General features: G+C 43.2%; 2 protein-coding genes across 2 annotated transcripts; one reads left to right on the top strand and one right to left on the bottom strand.

Annotated features, from left to right (window-relative positions):
* Positions 1-88: 88 nt before the first annotated feature.
* On the top strand, positions 89-5990 carry LOC139645681 (histone-binding protein RBBP4-like). Its single transcript, XM_071521466.1, has 12 exons — positions 89-225; positions 958-1108; positions 1222-1367; positions 2064-2237; positions 2421-2536; positions 2732-2892; positions 3062-3188; positions 3394-3471; positions 3898-3974; positions 4056-4113; positions 4254-4364; positions 5080-5990. Exons 1-12 carry the CDS (start codon positions 210-212, stop codon positions 5140-5142), a joined length of 1278 nt encoding a protein of 425 aa, XP_071377567.1. The 5' UTR covers positions 89-209; the 3' UTR covers positions 5143-5990.
* A 306-nt stretch (positions 5991-6296) lies between these two features.
* Positions 6297-9538, bottom strand: LOC139645671 (uncharacterized). Its single transcript, XM_071521456.1, has 5 exons — positions 7970-9538; positions 7617-7840; positions 7037-7244; positions 6741-6865; positions 6297-6623 (listed from the first exon to the last, which is right to left on the bottom strand). The coding sequence occupies exons 1-5, from the start codon at positions 9536-9538 to the stop codon at positions 6572-6574; spliced, it is 2178 nt and encodes a 725-aa protein (XP_071377557.1). The 3' UTR covers positions 6297-6571.
* Between the last annotated feature and the right edge of the window lie 6161 nt (positions 9539-15699).

Genomic DNA, 15699 nt, shown 5'->3' with positions numbered 1-15699 from the left:
TCACTTGTACAGAGCGCGCGAACAGGAACAAACCCACGTCTCTCAGTCGGCTGGCTAGCCAGCTAGCTTAGCTTAGTTTAGCCTGTTCTTTAAACAGTTGCAGGGAAGGTTGGCACAAGGCAGGGGGACCTGAGACGAAGCTACCGGGCTCCGCATCTCAGTTAACATTACATTTCTCCGTGGTCTATCAGCTGCTTACCCTAGCTACAATGACAGAAAAGGAAGGTAAAGTAAACGCATCGAACACTTTTGTTCTTCTTGGCGACATTTAACGCTACTGATATGTTGTAGCTAGTCGGCTAGCTTAGCTAGCAAGAAGCCACCACGTCTCTCGAGCCAACCATCTTGTTACTCATGCAAACACAACCCGGGTCGATTTCCATTGTTTGCGTAGTAATTGTCTTAGTCCCCGATTACAGTGTGTGTTTTTCATAGGGCAACGTTTGCTAGCTGTTGATGTTATCCACGCTTCAGTAGCTAATTTGGCCGTAGCGTTAGCTAACGCTGTGCCTTTCTTCTATAGCAAATACGTTGACATGCTAGCAACTACTATGGACGTGATGGTTGCTAAACCATAACAATTCAAAATCTTGCTACACATGCTGTATTATTAGAAATGTCCGACAGTTAGTTTAAGTAACGTTACCAGTTGCGGGGACGGGCTAACCATAATATAGCAGTTTTAGACAGCTACTGACATGTATTGATTGAGCATCTTGACCGACCTTAATGTCGTGACCATTGATGGGAAATACTTGACGTACGGTCTAAACTTTAGTTGGCACCGCACCAACAAAAATGGCATTGATAACATAACCCTTGAAACGAATGGGCAAGGCTAGCAAGTGACAATTAAAGACACTAAACAAAATTGAAATTGTCGGGGGATCTCTTTAAGTATTGCATACCGTGTTTTGTATCACTAGGTCTGAGTTCTCTCTGTCTTCTCTCTTTCAGCAGGTGCATTTGATGATGCAGTTGAGGAGAGGGTGATAAATGAGGAGTATAAGATCTGGAAGAAAAACACTCCCTTCCTGTATGACCTGGTTATGACCCACGCTTTAGAATGGCCCAGCCTCACAGCTCAGTGGCTGCCTGACGTCTCTAGGTACACACATTCACACACTGGGCTTACAGTATTTCTCTTCCATATGCACATTCAAATGATTGCATTAGTCATAATGATGTGAATGTTAAACACTATTTTTTGTTCCTTCCCAGGCCAGAGGGGAAGGATTTCAGTGTGCACCGGCTGGTGTTGGGCACTCACACATCTGATGAGCAGAATCACCTGGTTATTGCCAGCGTCCAGCTGCCCAACGACGATGCCCAATTTGACGCCTCACATTATGACAGTGAAAAAGGAGGTGGGAGAAGAATGCAGTCCCCTGATAGACAAGTGAATGTCATGCACATTAAGACGGGCAGACTGGCATCCATATTCACACTCACTTCTAATGGACCCTGTTCTCAAAAATGGCAGCCTGCTGTTTTGATGTTATCAGCTGTCCCATAGTGCAAAAAGTCTAAACAGCAATGTCTATTCAAAGACATTAGAATAATTTATGAAAAAAACGCTTGGTATACATTGTTCTGTGGGATTGACCAGGAGAGTTGAATGATCAGCCTAGCATCTTCATAAAGCAGGTCCACGCTAATACTTCAGTCTTAACCCATTAAGACAATAACTATTGAAATGGTCATGTAAACGCCTTCATCTGATTATCTTAATTGTATTAAAGTCATAATCAGAGTATGCACAACCTGGTTAACATCTGGTATTGTTCCTGAGTTTAAGTTAAATCCTCTTCACATTTAATCCAGTATTTTAGTGTTTGGCCTAACTTACTCTTCTCATAAGTATCTTTATTACCGCCTCACAATTCTGTAAATAATTAAATGCATCAGAAACAGCATGATGTCAAAAAAAACAAACCTGGACCAATTCATAACATTGTACAACAACCTTATTTTAGTCTTAATCAAGTGGCTGAAGCCAGAAAGATATGTATTGCCCCCATATTCCATGTGTACAAACAGGTCCCCTTTTATTTTCCCTGCAGAGTTTGGAGGCTTCGGCTCAGTGAGCGGCAAGATCGAGATTGAAATCAAGATCAACCATGAAGGAGAGGTGAACCGTGCCCGCTACATGCCCCAGAACCCCTGCATCATCGCCACCAAGACCCCCACCTCAGATGTGCTGGTCTTTGACTACACCAAGCACCCCTCCAAGCCTGGTACATAGAATACACACAAGACACTACTTAAGATGGCATGTTGTTGAATGCATGTTTTGAAAGTAGAGTATGCTAATGGTACAGTCGGCCCACAGAAAACTCTTCCTAATTAATGTGTACCTGCTTTTATTTATACTGTGAACATAAATAGACAATATGTATTTTGTTCCTTTTCGTCCACAGATGTGTCTGGAGAATGTCGTCCTGACCTGCGTCTCAGAGGCCATCAGAAAGAAGGCTACGGTCTCTCCTGGAATCCAAATGTCTCCGGCTGCCTGCTCAGTGCCTCTGATGACCATGTAAGAAAAGATTCCCATTCAATTGTACAGAAATATTGTCATTTATCCTCTTCCCATCTCTTTTGAGGCTTCTACAGTGCTCCCAAATTAGTAGCATGTATTAACAATATATTCATGCCATGACTTAGAAATGAACATACAGTATGTGTGACTTGAGATTTGAAATATTGATGGTCACTTTTTTCTCATCTGTAGACAATCTGTCTGTGGGACATCAGCGCAGTGCCAAAAGAGGGGAAGGTAGTGGATGCTAAGACCATCTTCACCGGCCACACAGCCGTGGTGGAAGACGTCTCCTGGCACCTGCTCCACGAGTCCCTCTTCGGATCCGTAGCAGATGACCAGAAACTCATGATGTAAGACACTTGAAAATAAATAGCAGTGAAGTCTAAACGAGCGAATGAAACGATGCATCTGAATAATTATTCCAAATAATATCATTTTGCCCAGTTCATATGCATCTGTCACTTTTCAAACGGGTCAATGAATGACCATCACCCTGCATCTCTCTCCTTTCCCTCTCAGCTGGGACACTCGTTCTAACAACACCTCCAAGCCCAGCCACGCAGTGGACGCCCACACAGCAGAGGTCAACTGTCTGTCCTTCAACCCATACAGCGAGTTCATCCTTGCCAGTGGCTCCGCGGACAAGGTAATGCAATACTCCACCACATGTTCATTAACCTTCATTCAGTTTCAGTTATAGTGTGGGGCTTAACTCTGCTATATCTAGTGTACAGTGTAACTCCTTAACTTAATAAATACCTCTGATAATGTTACTGCTTTATTTCTGCAGTGTCATTGCACAGATAAGGAAAACCTGAAAGGTATGTGTAACATTTCTCTCCTCTTCCCAGACTGTGGCCCTTTGGGACCTGAGGAACCTGAAACTGAAGCTGCACTCCTTTGAGTCGCACAAGGACGAAATTTTCCAGGTAAGAGATTTCTCACATTGGATGTTTTCTTGAAATGACAATAGCAGGATCCATTGTGTTTAAATCTGTACAGTTAAGGGAAAAAGGGAAGAGGAGAAAGGGAAAAGTACAAATGAAATTGCAATATTGCCTACTGCAATGACCAAATCACAACATGTTGTAATACCTTATCATAAGGTTCCAGGCAAACAAGATGTTCTGGTGCTGTGAAGAATCCCTGACCAACAAATCAAGTTACTTATTGTTAAATGTTTGTAGAATTAAAAATGAGCAAATCCTAAGCATTAATACCCCCAGCACACATGAACACTGAAATTCATATAGCAAACAAAAATCCAATATAATTTTGAGGTGTTTTATCAACGTTGTGCAACCCTATCAGTATTCACGGCGTTCTGACTTGAGCTCTCTGATTGGTTGTTCCAGGTCCAGTGGTCACCCCATAATGAGACCATCCTGGCATCCAGTGGAACAGACCGACGCCTCAACGTCTGGGACCTCAGGTAAACAACCAGGCAGTAGTATTAGTTGTATTGTAATATTGTTTTGTAAACCAGGTTTAACTCTTCTATCTGTGTTTGTAGTAAAATTGGTGAGGAGCAATCACCAGAAGACACAGAGGACGGCCCTCCTGAGCTGCTGGTAAGGTTTATTGATGTCTGCTGAACTTTTCAATCTAGTTGAGTGGATGCACAATTTGCAGTCATTAGAGTTTGTTCAATACTGGTAACACATCTTATATCATTATAAATGACAGTGATGGCTTTCCTCCTCTCTACCAGTTCATCCATGGAGGTCACACAGCCAAGATCTCTGACTTCTCCTGGAACCCCAACGAGCCCTGGGTCATCTGCTCGGTGTCTGAAGACAACATTATGCAAGTCTGGCAAATGGTGAGACAAGAATACACCTCAAGCAGGCATGCTGGGTATGGGCAGGTAGAGAAGACATTTCCTCCCTTGTGTGTGTAATGTCTCAGAGGGAATAATTTATTTTTGAAGTAAAATGAGATGATGTCAATCATGCAACAGCAACATGTTAAGGTCACAGACAACAGGTGCCTCTCCTCTCAGGAGTCCCTGTCTCTTTTGTGGGGGATAATACAACAGCCTGTGGATCAGAGCAGGCAACAAGAAATGTGTAGTGAAAAGTTCCCCAACATTTCAACCACTGACTGTAATGGAAAAAATCCCACCCAAGCTCGATCTTTGATGTACCTGTTTGAGTGCCCACTTCTGAGTCAACAAGGCTAGCCACATCTGTAGAGCCCTTATTCAAAGCACAGTGAGAAGAAGGGAGAGAGAAGGAGAGAGAATGGTAGGTTTACTAACCCAGTTGTGTGTTAACTTGATTTACTGTATAACACATTGTCCTCTATAACAGTGCTCTATAACAGTGCTCCAGTAGATACCAAAAAAAGGTAGCAGTTAGTCATTCTGTACTGTTTTCTATGTAAACTTTGACTGGCAGCAAATGAGAGTTCCTCATCTTTTCTTTGGCTGTCCAGCTCCAGGGATCAAAAATGCCTTATTGTAATTGACATGTAGATACTTCTAACAGTTCTGGCAGTACATGGGTGAATGTCTCACATGCTGATTCTCCTTGTAGGCAGAGAACATCTACAATGATGAAGATCCTGAGGGTTCGACAGACCCTGAAGCCACAGCATAACGCCTCCTATACCTCTGACTCTACAACCTCATCACATACTGCCAAAAGGCCATCACACTCAACTACTTCTTCACAACCAGCTCTTCTTTACTGCTGGGACAGTTAGTCTCAAATCAACGTGAATGAAGGAACGCAGGAGAGGTGAGGACGTGTTCATCTTTAGCCCCAGTCCCTTTTGGAATACTTACTATGAAGAACTCTCCTTTATAGGTTGAAATAACTAATTTATTGCCTGACAAGTTTCACCCACATCTGTTTTTTGTACTGCATTATACAAGGTGCTTGGTCTATATAAATTGCCTTTATAGATACTATGGTGGTGATCATACTAAAAGCCCAAAGCAGAGGTGCGGATGCATATCTCTCTGCTGTTTTTCATGATTTTAGAGTACAAACAATTGTTGGGAGCATTGCAGAGCACAACACATTTGAAGTTGAATGCCATCCAACTTCAACAAACGGTGCTTGCTAGGGATTTTTGTTGTAGCATAGCAACAGTTGCAGGTAGTCTGGTAGGTCGAGAGGTAGTCCACTTGCTACCTTATGGTCCAAAATGCGGCTCACATTTTCATTGCTTCAGTCTGATCACCACCTAATTGTTCTGGACTTTTCACACCAGCCTTTTCTGCAAAGTTAATGAAACCACTTTTTTTTTTTAATTTTGATCTGTCAATTCAAAAGTGAAATACAATTTTTTGATTGAATCTGTATTTTGAAAAATCTATTTTTGGTCCCACCTCACCGTAGTCGTATCTTTGTCATCTAAATGTTGTTGTCGTCATGTAGATTATTAGTAGTTGGAACTTTTTCTATGTTGCATATTTTGCAATTGTACAGTGAGTGCATTCTTAATAAAAATGTTTTTTTTCCATTAATCTTTGTGTGCACAGTTCATCCATTTTCAGTAACATTTCTCAGTACCTACTAAGTTCAAAGTGTCTTGCTAAGCTTGGAAGTATTTTTAAACAACCATTTGTTTCTGAGAAGTTTAGATATACCTCATCACACAGGATTTGCTCAGACCTTTATTATGTTGAGTCTGGTGTGACGTCTTCATCCTTTTCTGTCCCCTGAGCTTACTCACTCTATTACTCTGTCCCACTGTTTAGATTTCCAGCCCTTATAAGTACACCAACCTGTCTCTGCTCTCTTACTCAGTTATTAACTCATCAGCAGCACTCAGGTTACATTGAAAGCATAAACCCTTTATTCATAACAAAACCCTTTCTACAAGCAGCAGTCTGGTTCATCTTTACAGACACCTCCAGAAATCAGTGTTGTGGAATTTTATTTTTTTTTGATGTGTCCAAAGTGCATCCATTGAACCTCTGGAGTTCTCTATGCCCTAGATAAAATAAGAAAATAATCCTCATCTTGTTACTAAATTAACCACAGAACTCATTTGATTGACATCAGGTAGAGCATGCGGTCATGTTTTCTCCTCCTTATGGTCACACTTGTTGTGGTCCTCAATGGCAGCCCTGTAAGAAGATTGCTTTAATTAGGGCCTTAGCCTATATATTATAAACGCTCTTTATGTTTTTGAGTCATCTGATAAAGTATGAACTATTTTGAATGATGCAGTCCGGATGTCTTACTTGTAAAGTAGGAGTTGTTTGGTAAGGCTGTTCTTGAGTTCTTCCATCTCATTCATTTTCCTCTTCTGAATCTTTAGCTCTGTCTTCAGCTCTCTGCTGCGCTCCTCCAGAAAATACACTGTCTCCTGTAAGGGTTTCAATGCTTTAGTGGCTTCATAAACTGACAGACAAATAACTAAATACTTACCAAAATGATACTGCCTTTTAATAACATAATACTTAATTTTTTGCCTGTTGGGAAATTCCCTTTTCTCCCTCCACAGGAGGTCAGGGTCAGCTATAAAACAGTGTCTTACCTTATATTGCCCCACATCCTCTTTCCTCTGTATGTGCATTAGTTTGAGTCTCTCCTCCAAACAGGCCCTCTGGAGCCCCAGCCTCTGGCTCTCCTCCCTCAAGGGTCCCAGCTGGACCTTCAGCTCCTGGGCCTGCTCTCTGGCCTTCACCAAGGCTGCGGCTATTATCTCCCTCCTCTTCAGCAGGGTCAGCAACATGGGCTCATACCTGGGCCATAGGGACCATTGACAATTCAAATGTGTTTCTAGCTAAAACTGTAGTATGAGATCATAAGTGCCGATTTCCCTTAACATTTGTTGTCAGTTTCCAATCCTGTTTTCACATCATATGGGAAATACCATTCACACCAGCTTTAAATTGGTAAATACTACTTGGGAACTCGGTGTGTGACAGGACCCTGATTTGTCAAAATTTTGAATTCTTACATCACCAACAAGAAAATACCTGTTGTCAAGTGTAGGGAATGAAATTTTAAAATTACATGTTTCAGAATGACTCGGTATATACTTCACTTATTATTTAAGGAAGTGAATTAAGATTTTCAGTCAGGCCAGACCAGAACTCAGATAATAACAGCACCTTTCCTCCAGCGCCTTCAGCCCACCCTGCAGATACTGCTGGATGTCCCCACAGGAGTGCCTCTTGCACTGGGTCATCTCCTGGGTCATCTCCTGGGTGCTGGAGGTCTGGCTGGAGCCCTGGGCATGAAGCTCTTCCTTCAGGCTTGAGAGCTGCTGTTGCTGGGCTGAGCGGAGTTGGGAGCCCTCCTCTGTCAGCTGGAGCACCAGGGACTCCAGCTTCTCCTGGAACATGGGAAGAAGAAGACAGGGATGGATAATGGGTGATTTTTACGTGGGGATTTGCTTTGAAGTGCTAACTAGGTTATAGAGGGATTCTTGAAAGTTGCAGAAAACACTTCATCGCTCTCCTACCTCTTCTCTCTTGAACAGCTCCACCTCACGCTGCTGGGTGGTCAGGGCGGCCTGGCTGTGAGCGCAGTCCCTAGCCATGGTGAACAGCCTCCTCTTCAGCCTCCTAGCCTCCTCCTGCAGCCCCTGTCTCTCCACGTTCACCTTCCACACCCTCCTCTCCTCCTCTGCCCTCTGTTCCCTCAGGCTCTGCACCTCCCTCTGCCTTTCCTCCCTCCTCACCTCGGCCTCCCTCTTCAGTGCCTCCATCAGCTCTGCCACTTTCCTCTCAATTCTCTCCTCTGTCTCCCCTTTCTCCTCCTTCTCCTCCATGCTCCCCTCTGCTTCCTCTCTCTCCTCTTTCTGCCCTCTCAGATCCAGCACTTCCACCAGCAGTTCCTCCCTCTTCCTCTCCAATTGCTGTACCTCCTCTATACACTCCTCCAGCCGAGACCCCAAAGCCTCTAGTTCATCCATGCCAGATCTCGGATCAGTCACTTCCATCTTTAGCTCTGGACTTCCTTCAGCAGGCAATCCAGTATCTCCCATATCCATCCTAGATATGTCTCCTCTTGTGTGTGTCCCTTCACAGTATCCTGTTTCATTTCGTGTATTCTTCATGGGCATTGATGGCTCTGAAAGCATTAACTGAGACTCAAAACCCCCCTCATCTACTTTGAAATCCATGCAAACCCCAGTTTCAGTCCCTGACCTTTGCATTCTTTCCACTGACATACCCCCCATGTCCTCACCGCTAAGCCAGGATTTTTGTGGGCTTCCCTTTGTAGCTGAACCCAGTGTTACTCCATCTTGGCTCTCCATGGATCCTTTCTCTGTAGCCCCCTGAATGGGCTGACCAGCCCAGGACTGGAGTGGCACTGACTGGGTCTCGAAACTCTCTGTCCTCCGTCCCATGGGCCCCAGTGTTGTGGCCCTATAAAGACTAGGATTTTGACTGATGTATACATATTCTTGGTTTGCATCTGTAGCACACTCTTGTGGGTCAAAGTCCATGCCAGCCTCTTCCATACAGCTCTCTAGCATGGCCAGCATCCCCAGCAACTGGCCCTGGTACTCCACCATGGATCCACTCAGTGCGGTGCCTGCTGAGGTGAGGGACATTTCTGTTTGGGGAGAAACTCCTGCTGTACCTCCATACCTGTTGATGATGGAGCCCAAGTCCTGCTGCTGCTGCTCCTCTGGTCCTGCCCTATCCATTCGAGTGTCAATGTAGGTCGTTGAAATATATGGTTGGGGTGATATACTTGTTTCTCTATATCGGTCCATCGTAACATACTCTTTCAGTTGACCTTGAGTCGATCCACTGAGGCTTGTGTCTGCGTAACTGGGTGAGAAGTGAGAGCCAAAGGGAACTCCAGTAAGCTCCTCGCAGCTCTTCAATAAGTCATCCATCTCCTGTAAGTATGGCTGAATTGGAGCTGACTGATTCAGCTGTGTTCCTGCGAAGGTGAGTCCAGATTGTGTTGTGTTGCACTCTACTCTCTCTCCCATCACGGCTCTGTCCTGCTCCCCATCCTCTTCCTGGATGAAGAGAGTCTCAAACCCGGATGATGATACGTTGTCGTCCTCCATCAGTTTATCCTTTATTCATGTAGCCACTTGTCCCATTGAAATAACAAGCTCCTTTTCAACCAAGACCCGTCTCTTGACAAAAGCAGATGAACATGTTAGACAGCCGACCTAATTTATATTGAACACATATGATATCTTTGGTTATTGGCACTGCTGTTGAATTTCACAAATACTAGGCCGGGCCTGTGATGACATGTTAGTGGAGGAGTTGGATTAATGTTTTGGCCAGACCTCTCTGTAAGGTATGTTGATGTCGTTAGCACATGGGGGATGAAGAGAGGGGTAAGGGGGGCAGTTCAGCAAGAGGAATGCTACTCATTGACAGCTGCCCCCTTGCCAGGAAGCCTCATAGGGACCAACTGACAGCTGGGCCATGGTCTCACACACACACACACACACACACACACACGCACACACCACACACACACACACACACACACACACCATGTACTCTATGGCAGTCACACAGTGCCACTGTAACAAACAACACTGTAACACAGCTAATATAAACACACAAACGGCTTGCTTCAACAAGTGGCATTACACAGATTACATTAGTGAGTACATTATCATAACATCACTGTACCAGTGGATGGGGCATTCATACTCCACTGGTGAATAATGCAGCTGTAATTTCACCCCTTGAAGTGTTCGCCAAGGCTGGCCAGAAACTCTCTGAGAGTAAACTGATCAAACTGACCCAATAGTGTCATCAGACAGCAATTAGTAATGCAGAAAGGGCAGGGAAGACTGCTGTGACATTCATGTGATAGTTGCTGTTTGATGCTCCTTTTTCCTGGCCAACGCCGCCTTCACTGAAATTCAAGATGCAGTTTGACTGTTTATATTGAACTGGGTTAGATCACATGGAGAAAAAAAACGGTTGATTCTTCAGATTGAAGGAGCCTCTAACTTCGTTCTCTTTTTGGTTCTGTCTATTTTGTCTCATAAGTATTACCAGTGCCAGATTGGAAGTTATCCCTGGCCCAGTGACCAGCTGTCCTGCTGGAGGGCAGCCGTGGGCACAGGGCACATTCCTCCAGTCCCTCCAACACCCAAAGAGAGCAGTGGCCTACATTTGAGGAGAATTACAAACTTCTCGTTTCATTTCAAGATCAACCGGACATCTTTTTGTTCAATTTCAACTTATTATTCGTACTTTTGATTGTTAAATTAGTTCCACAGTCTTCAAGGTTGACCATTGAGAGCTAGAAGAATGGTTCGTATTTTAGCCTTTTGTTCAGTCTTTTCCATGCAAACTTTATCAGAACAACTGTCAACTGTCACATCATCTTTGGTCAATATCAATATCATCAGACTTACCTGTGAGCATATATCCCTGCCTCCTCTGTCCTCACACAGTATCCAGGGGATGAAACTATGAAGTGGTATTTGCGGTTTGAACGACAAAGCGAGTGGCAGAGAATGAGCGGGAGGAGTGTGTGGAGATGAAGTGAGAGAGGCGGGGTGGAGTGAGTTGACCCAGCCTCCGCTCTCACAGGCAGTGTGTAGCTATGTGACCATGACTACGCTGAATCTGTTTAGGTTTATTAATAAACACTAGGCAGGGAGAAAGAGGAGCCACAGCAGCCTGGCTGTTGTCTGCCCAAGAGAGATGACGGACCTGCCAACATGGACCTCAAAGGCTTACCATGAACACCTGGTTCCCATATTTTCTGCCTACAATTCCAAAACCAGTTTCCATATGTGAATTCAGATTTTGCCATGATGGTTAATATTGTGCAAATGAGCAAAGGTACTGCATAAAATATATGTCTTATCTTAGCAACTCATTTACTGTAGTCTTAAAATCTTTTAAACATTTTAGGCGAGATCCTTTAACTTGTTTTCATTGTAAATGAACTTGGTTTCTAGAATTTTGGGGAATTTTCTTGAATCCTTGATACTGGTGGAGTGATCTGTCATTTGTTTCAAGACTGTTGAAACTGTAGGTTCAACTGCATTGGAAACAAGTGAAATTATCTAAAATATTGTCTGATCTTTTCACTTGTAAGGAAAGCAAGATTTTAAGATTCAATACTAAACTAAATGACTTGTTAAGATTGACATTTGTCTTTGCATTGGGCCACTTTGAAATCATCCCATGGCATCTGAGGAAATAAGAGAAGCATAAGAGAAGCATAACACGCACATACGCCTCCCTTTACTCCCTCCCTCTGATACTAGAAAGACTGGGAGAGTTACAGCTGGGAGCATCTATTAAGACTGATGAAGGGGTGGGGTGGGGGTGGGGGGTGTCATGGTGCGTGTGTTTATGTTGAGAGGGAACATGGCTCCAGGATTCCGCCCATGCCTGTTCATTATCGAGACGCCTTTAAATAGCTCCCTGCACTTTTCTGGCCCCCTCCCACGGGAGGATTGGTTTTCCCCTAAACTTCTGACCCCAATATGATGCATCACAGGTGGTCTTGCTCTGCGGTCTGAGGACGGGACTGAGAGGATGGGACTGGGCTGGAGAAGGCATGGAAAGGTGTGGGAGATGTGGAACAAAAGCAGGAGATTGGTGGTGAAATGTGGAGAAAGACAGATGTTGAGGAATGGTCATTGAAATGCAGCTTTTGGAGCGATCTGTGTGAGGAACTTCTTCTCTTCTTAAAACTCATGTTGATAGACTTACTTTTATGTAATGGCCTTTTATTAATTGTTTGTTAATTCCATTTTATGGTTTACTTTTATGTGCCTTGCTTCTATATTTGTTACCTTGCTTTCATTGGTTTTGACTTCAATTTCGGGTTTTTTTCTTCTTCTTAAAGCGCTTTATAACTGTAGATCATCATTATTATAAGAGAATAGGATTCAGAATCATTCTAGTTTATCTGTTGCCACCTCTTATTATTTATGAAAGCATATAACAGTCATATACCACTAGATGGCAACACAGTCTCACTATAAGTCCTCTCATTCTAAGGGCAACATAAAAGCTAATGTTGACTGGCCATGATTGTGCAGACTTTCTGTAGGCCTTTGTGTCAAAACAGCAATTCAAGTGATAGTCAAAATTATATCATGGGTAGGATTTATATTATCCACAATCTCAAACAAATGGGCCATAAAGAAATGATACAGATTTACCTTAACACTGAGGATGATTCTCTCTCCTCTCTCTCTGTCCGTGTCTCTCGAACTTGCTCTCTCACTCTTCCTCTCTTACAAATTGCCATTGGAAGGCAAAGGCCCCGCTACCTGTGTAGAACAAGCCTGTAAGAAGTGATGAGGGATGAAGCGATAGAAAGAGAGACGAAACGATGGCTCACTGTGTAGCCAATTTCTTCTATAACATGGACAGCAGTATGCCAGACTTGACTCCTCTACAAGCTCCACTTCAGAATATTTATGTAACTCTCTTTTATTTCATATCCTTCTATTTGCAGTTCACACTCTGTAAAATGGTGAGGTGAATTCTTCGGGGATTCTGATTCAGTGTTTCCATGAAAGATGTAATGTTTAATGAATTCACCCATGTTGACTGCTGTGACGCTGTGTTTTGGCAAGGCCGGGCCTTGGGAGAGAAGTGGTAATTTACATGACGTTATGTCCAGGGATTATCTGTTTCAACACACCATTTAACACCCTGCTTCACATTTGTGCTGATGTATACGTGCACGCCCGCACCCACTAGGATCTAGAGAGAGACTTTGAGTCTTTTCCTCACTCGCGTGTCATTAAAAATCATCATCTTTTCAGCTATTATTTACTTTTTTCTTTGCCTCTCATTTCTGTCATTTCCTTTGTAGTTGGAGAGATCAGCAGTCTGTGTGTGGGGGTGTAGAGGACAAGAGGAAACCAAATATTTAGGGAGGCGCTGTGGTTGAGGACTGAATGTCCCACTGAGATAGACCATATGCGTCCAGCATATTTGGACTAGCCTGCTCCTATCTGCTCCAAACTACAGTACTGTCCAAACTGACCAGAACATCCTCTCTGTGTGTCCTCTTCTTTCTCCTCTCATCTTCCTCCTCTCTCTCTCTTATCATCTTCCCCTTTTAGTTTTACTTTTCTTCACATTATGTTTCCCTCACCTTCACAGTATCTGCCCCACATAATGGTGCCAATCTGTTCTGCCTCCTTGGTATTGCATCCATGAGAAAAATAAATAATATGTGTTCAACGGTGTCTTGCTCAAGAGCACCTTGACACATAGTTGTTGTGGGAGGGGAGAGCGTTACTCATTCACTTTCCCCAAGCACATTTTCCCACCTGGTTTGGGGATTTGAACCGGCGACTGTCCGGTCACAAGCCCACTTTTCCAACCTCTAGCTTGTATTCTCTAACTTGTGTTGTTCCCAACCATCTGTCAAGTTGTGCGGCGTACAGTGTCATCTCACTACGGCTGAGTGTGTTTTAATGACGGTGACCTTATCCGCTGTTTATTTTAAAGAGAGAGCCTCCGCTAGATGATTGTTAGCCACCATCTTTTTACTGTCATCAGCCACCCGGTGTTTGTACCAGTTGGTTTTTTATGGTCTTAAGGGATCACTTAATATAATGAAGTAGGGGGCCCCATGCCCTTCTTCAGTGTGTTTTTCCACTGTTCTGGATTAAGCATGTTTCCTCCTTTTAAAGAAGACAGTCACACTAATCCCTGAAAGACACAGAGCAACCATGGCTTGATTCCATAGCTTTTTGATTAACTTTTTCTCTCACCCAAAACTTAATTCAATCTACTTCTCTTAAGAAAATGCAGTCTTCCCTGAGGGATTTTTTCACTTCCCTAAAAAAGGTGGTTGAGTTAGAAGAATTCAGAAGACCCTGGTGTCGTCCATGTAGTCAAATTATCAACCCACTCACAAAAGGGGTGAAAATAGTTGAAATATTGGGGCAGAGCCCAGATACATATTATTGTGGAAAGATATTATGTTTGTAATGATTATGTTATGCTCGCGATATTACATCAGCCTCTCTTCACATTCCTCTATAATTCAGTGCACCACCTTTATGTTGTAGCACAGTCACAGCCAATTCCCGTGAAGGGACACGGCAGATGAAAGCAGCAGATATGGAGAGATGAGAGGAACTGACGGAGATGAGATCACATCTGTTCGGTCAGTGAGCCTCACTCTCTCTTCTCTAAAGAGTGAATATATTCAACAATGAAACCACGGAGGAGGTGTTTACAGTTTATCTCCTATCAGTGACCAAAGATTTGAATGGATAGTTATAGAGATCTTAGATAGTAGAGGGATTCAAAGAGGGGTTGGGTTAGTGTTTTGATGTGTTTGTCCATGTGGAACAGGCTGTTTTTTTGTATGTGTGTGTGAAAGTGAGTGTGTGTCTTTGCATATGTACGTACATGCATGTGTTTAAGCTATGCATTTGCTGTATGCTTATATAGCAAGTGCACTGCAAATATCCATCTTAAGTCTTTTAGTCTCCTGTCCTGTCTTAAAATCTTATTAAAATGAACATTTTATCATAAAAATTCTTGAAACAAGTTGATTTTCCTCGGAAACAAGTGAAATTATTTAATCCAGTTGGCAGATGTTTTTCACTTTTTTTAAGAAACATATGATTTAAAGGATCAAACTACATTTAATGACGTCTTCAGATGGATATTTTTTTTGCAGTTTTGTGCACCTGGATCTCGCTCAGAAAGATAGGTCCAGCTGGGGAAAGAGACCAGTCAGAATGAAATGTAGCATTCCTCTGGTCTTACTCATCTCTCTCCAGTAGAGGCTCACCCAGGCCTTTACCGGTGCTACTTTTAGCACTACCATGTATCAACAGGGCTTCATGGAGACATACTGTCCACCTGCAGCTTGCCTCCAAACTCAAACACATATAGCTGAGATGGGAGCTAATGTGTGTGCGCATGTGTGTGTCCCTGTTTGCATCCTTTTAAGGGACTGCATTTTGCCGAGATGTTTAATGGTGTAGTCTAAATGTTAGTATGAGGCACCGCAGTAAATATTGTGATGGCTGCTCACAATAAAATGAATTTTATGACTTTTCAAAAGGCAACAAATTTGCTCTTGCGCTCTCTCAAAAGCCTTCACCATGCAGTCCTTAGACTGTACAAATCTATTCTTTATGCCTGTTGTTAGTTTTGAGAAATGGGTTCTTAGGAGAGCAGCACCACATAGAAAAAGTGTTTTCAGCTTCCCTTCATCGCATGTTCCAGTGCCAAGCCGGGTGTTTTAATA

The sequence above is a fragment of the Centroberyx affinis genome, unplaced genomic scaffold (genome assembly GCF_046629955.1).
Source record: "Centroberyx affinis isolate AG114_WGS23_722 - 3 ecotype Tasmania unplaced genomic scaffold, CSIRO-AGI_Caff_v1 ptg000890l_1, whole genome shotgun sequence".
Taxonomy (NCBI): domain Eukaryota; kingdom Metazoa; phylum Chordata; class Actinopteri; order Beryciformes; family Berycidae; genus Centroberyx; species Centroberyx affinis.
The sequence above is the reverse complement of the archived record's forward strand: the minus strand, read 5'-3'. Positions and strand labels throughout refer to the sequence as shown.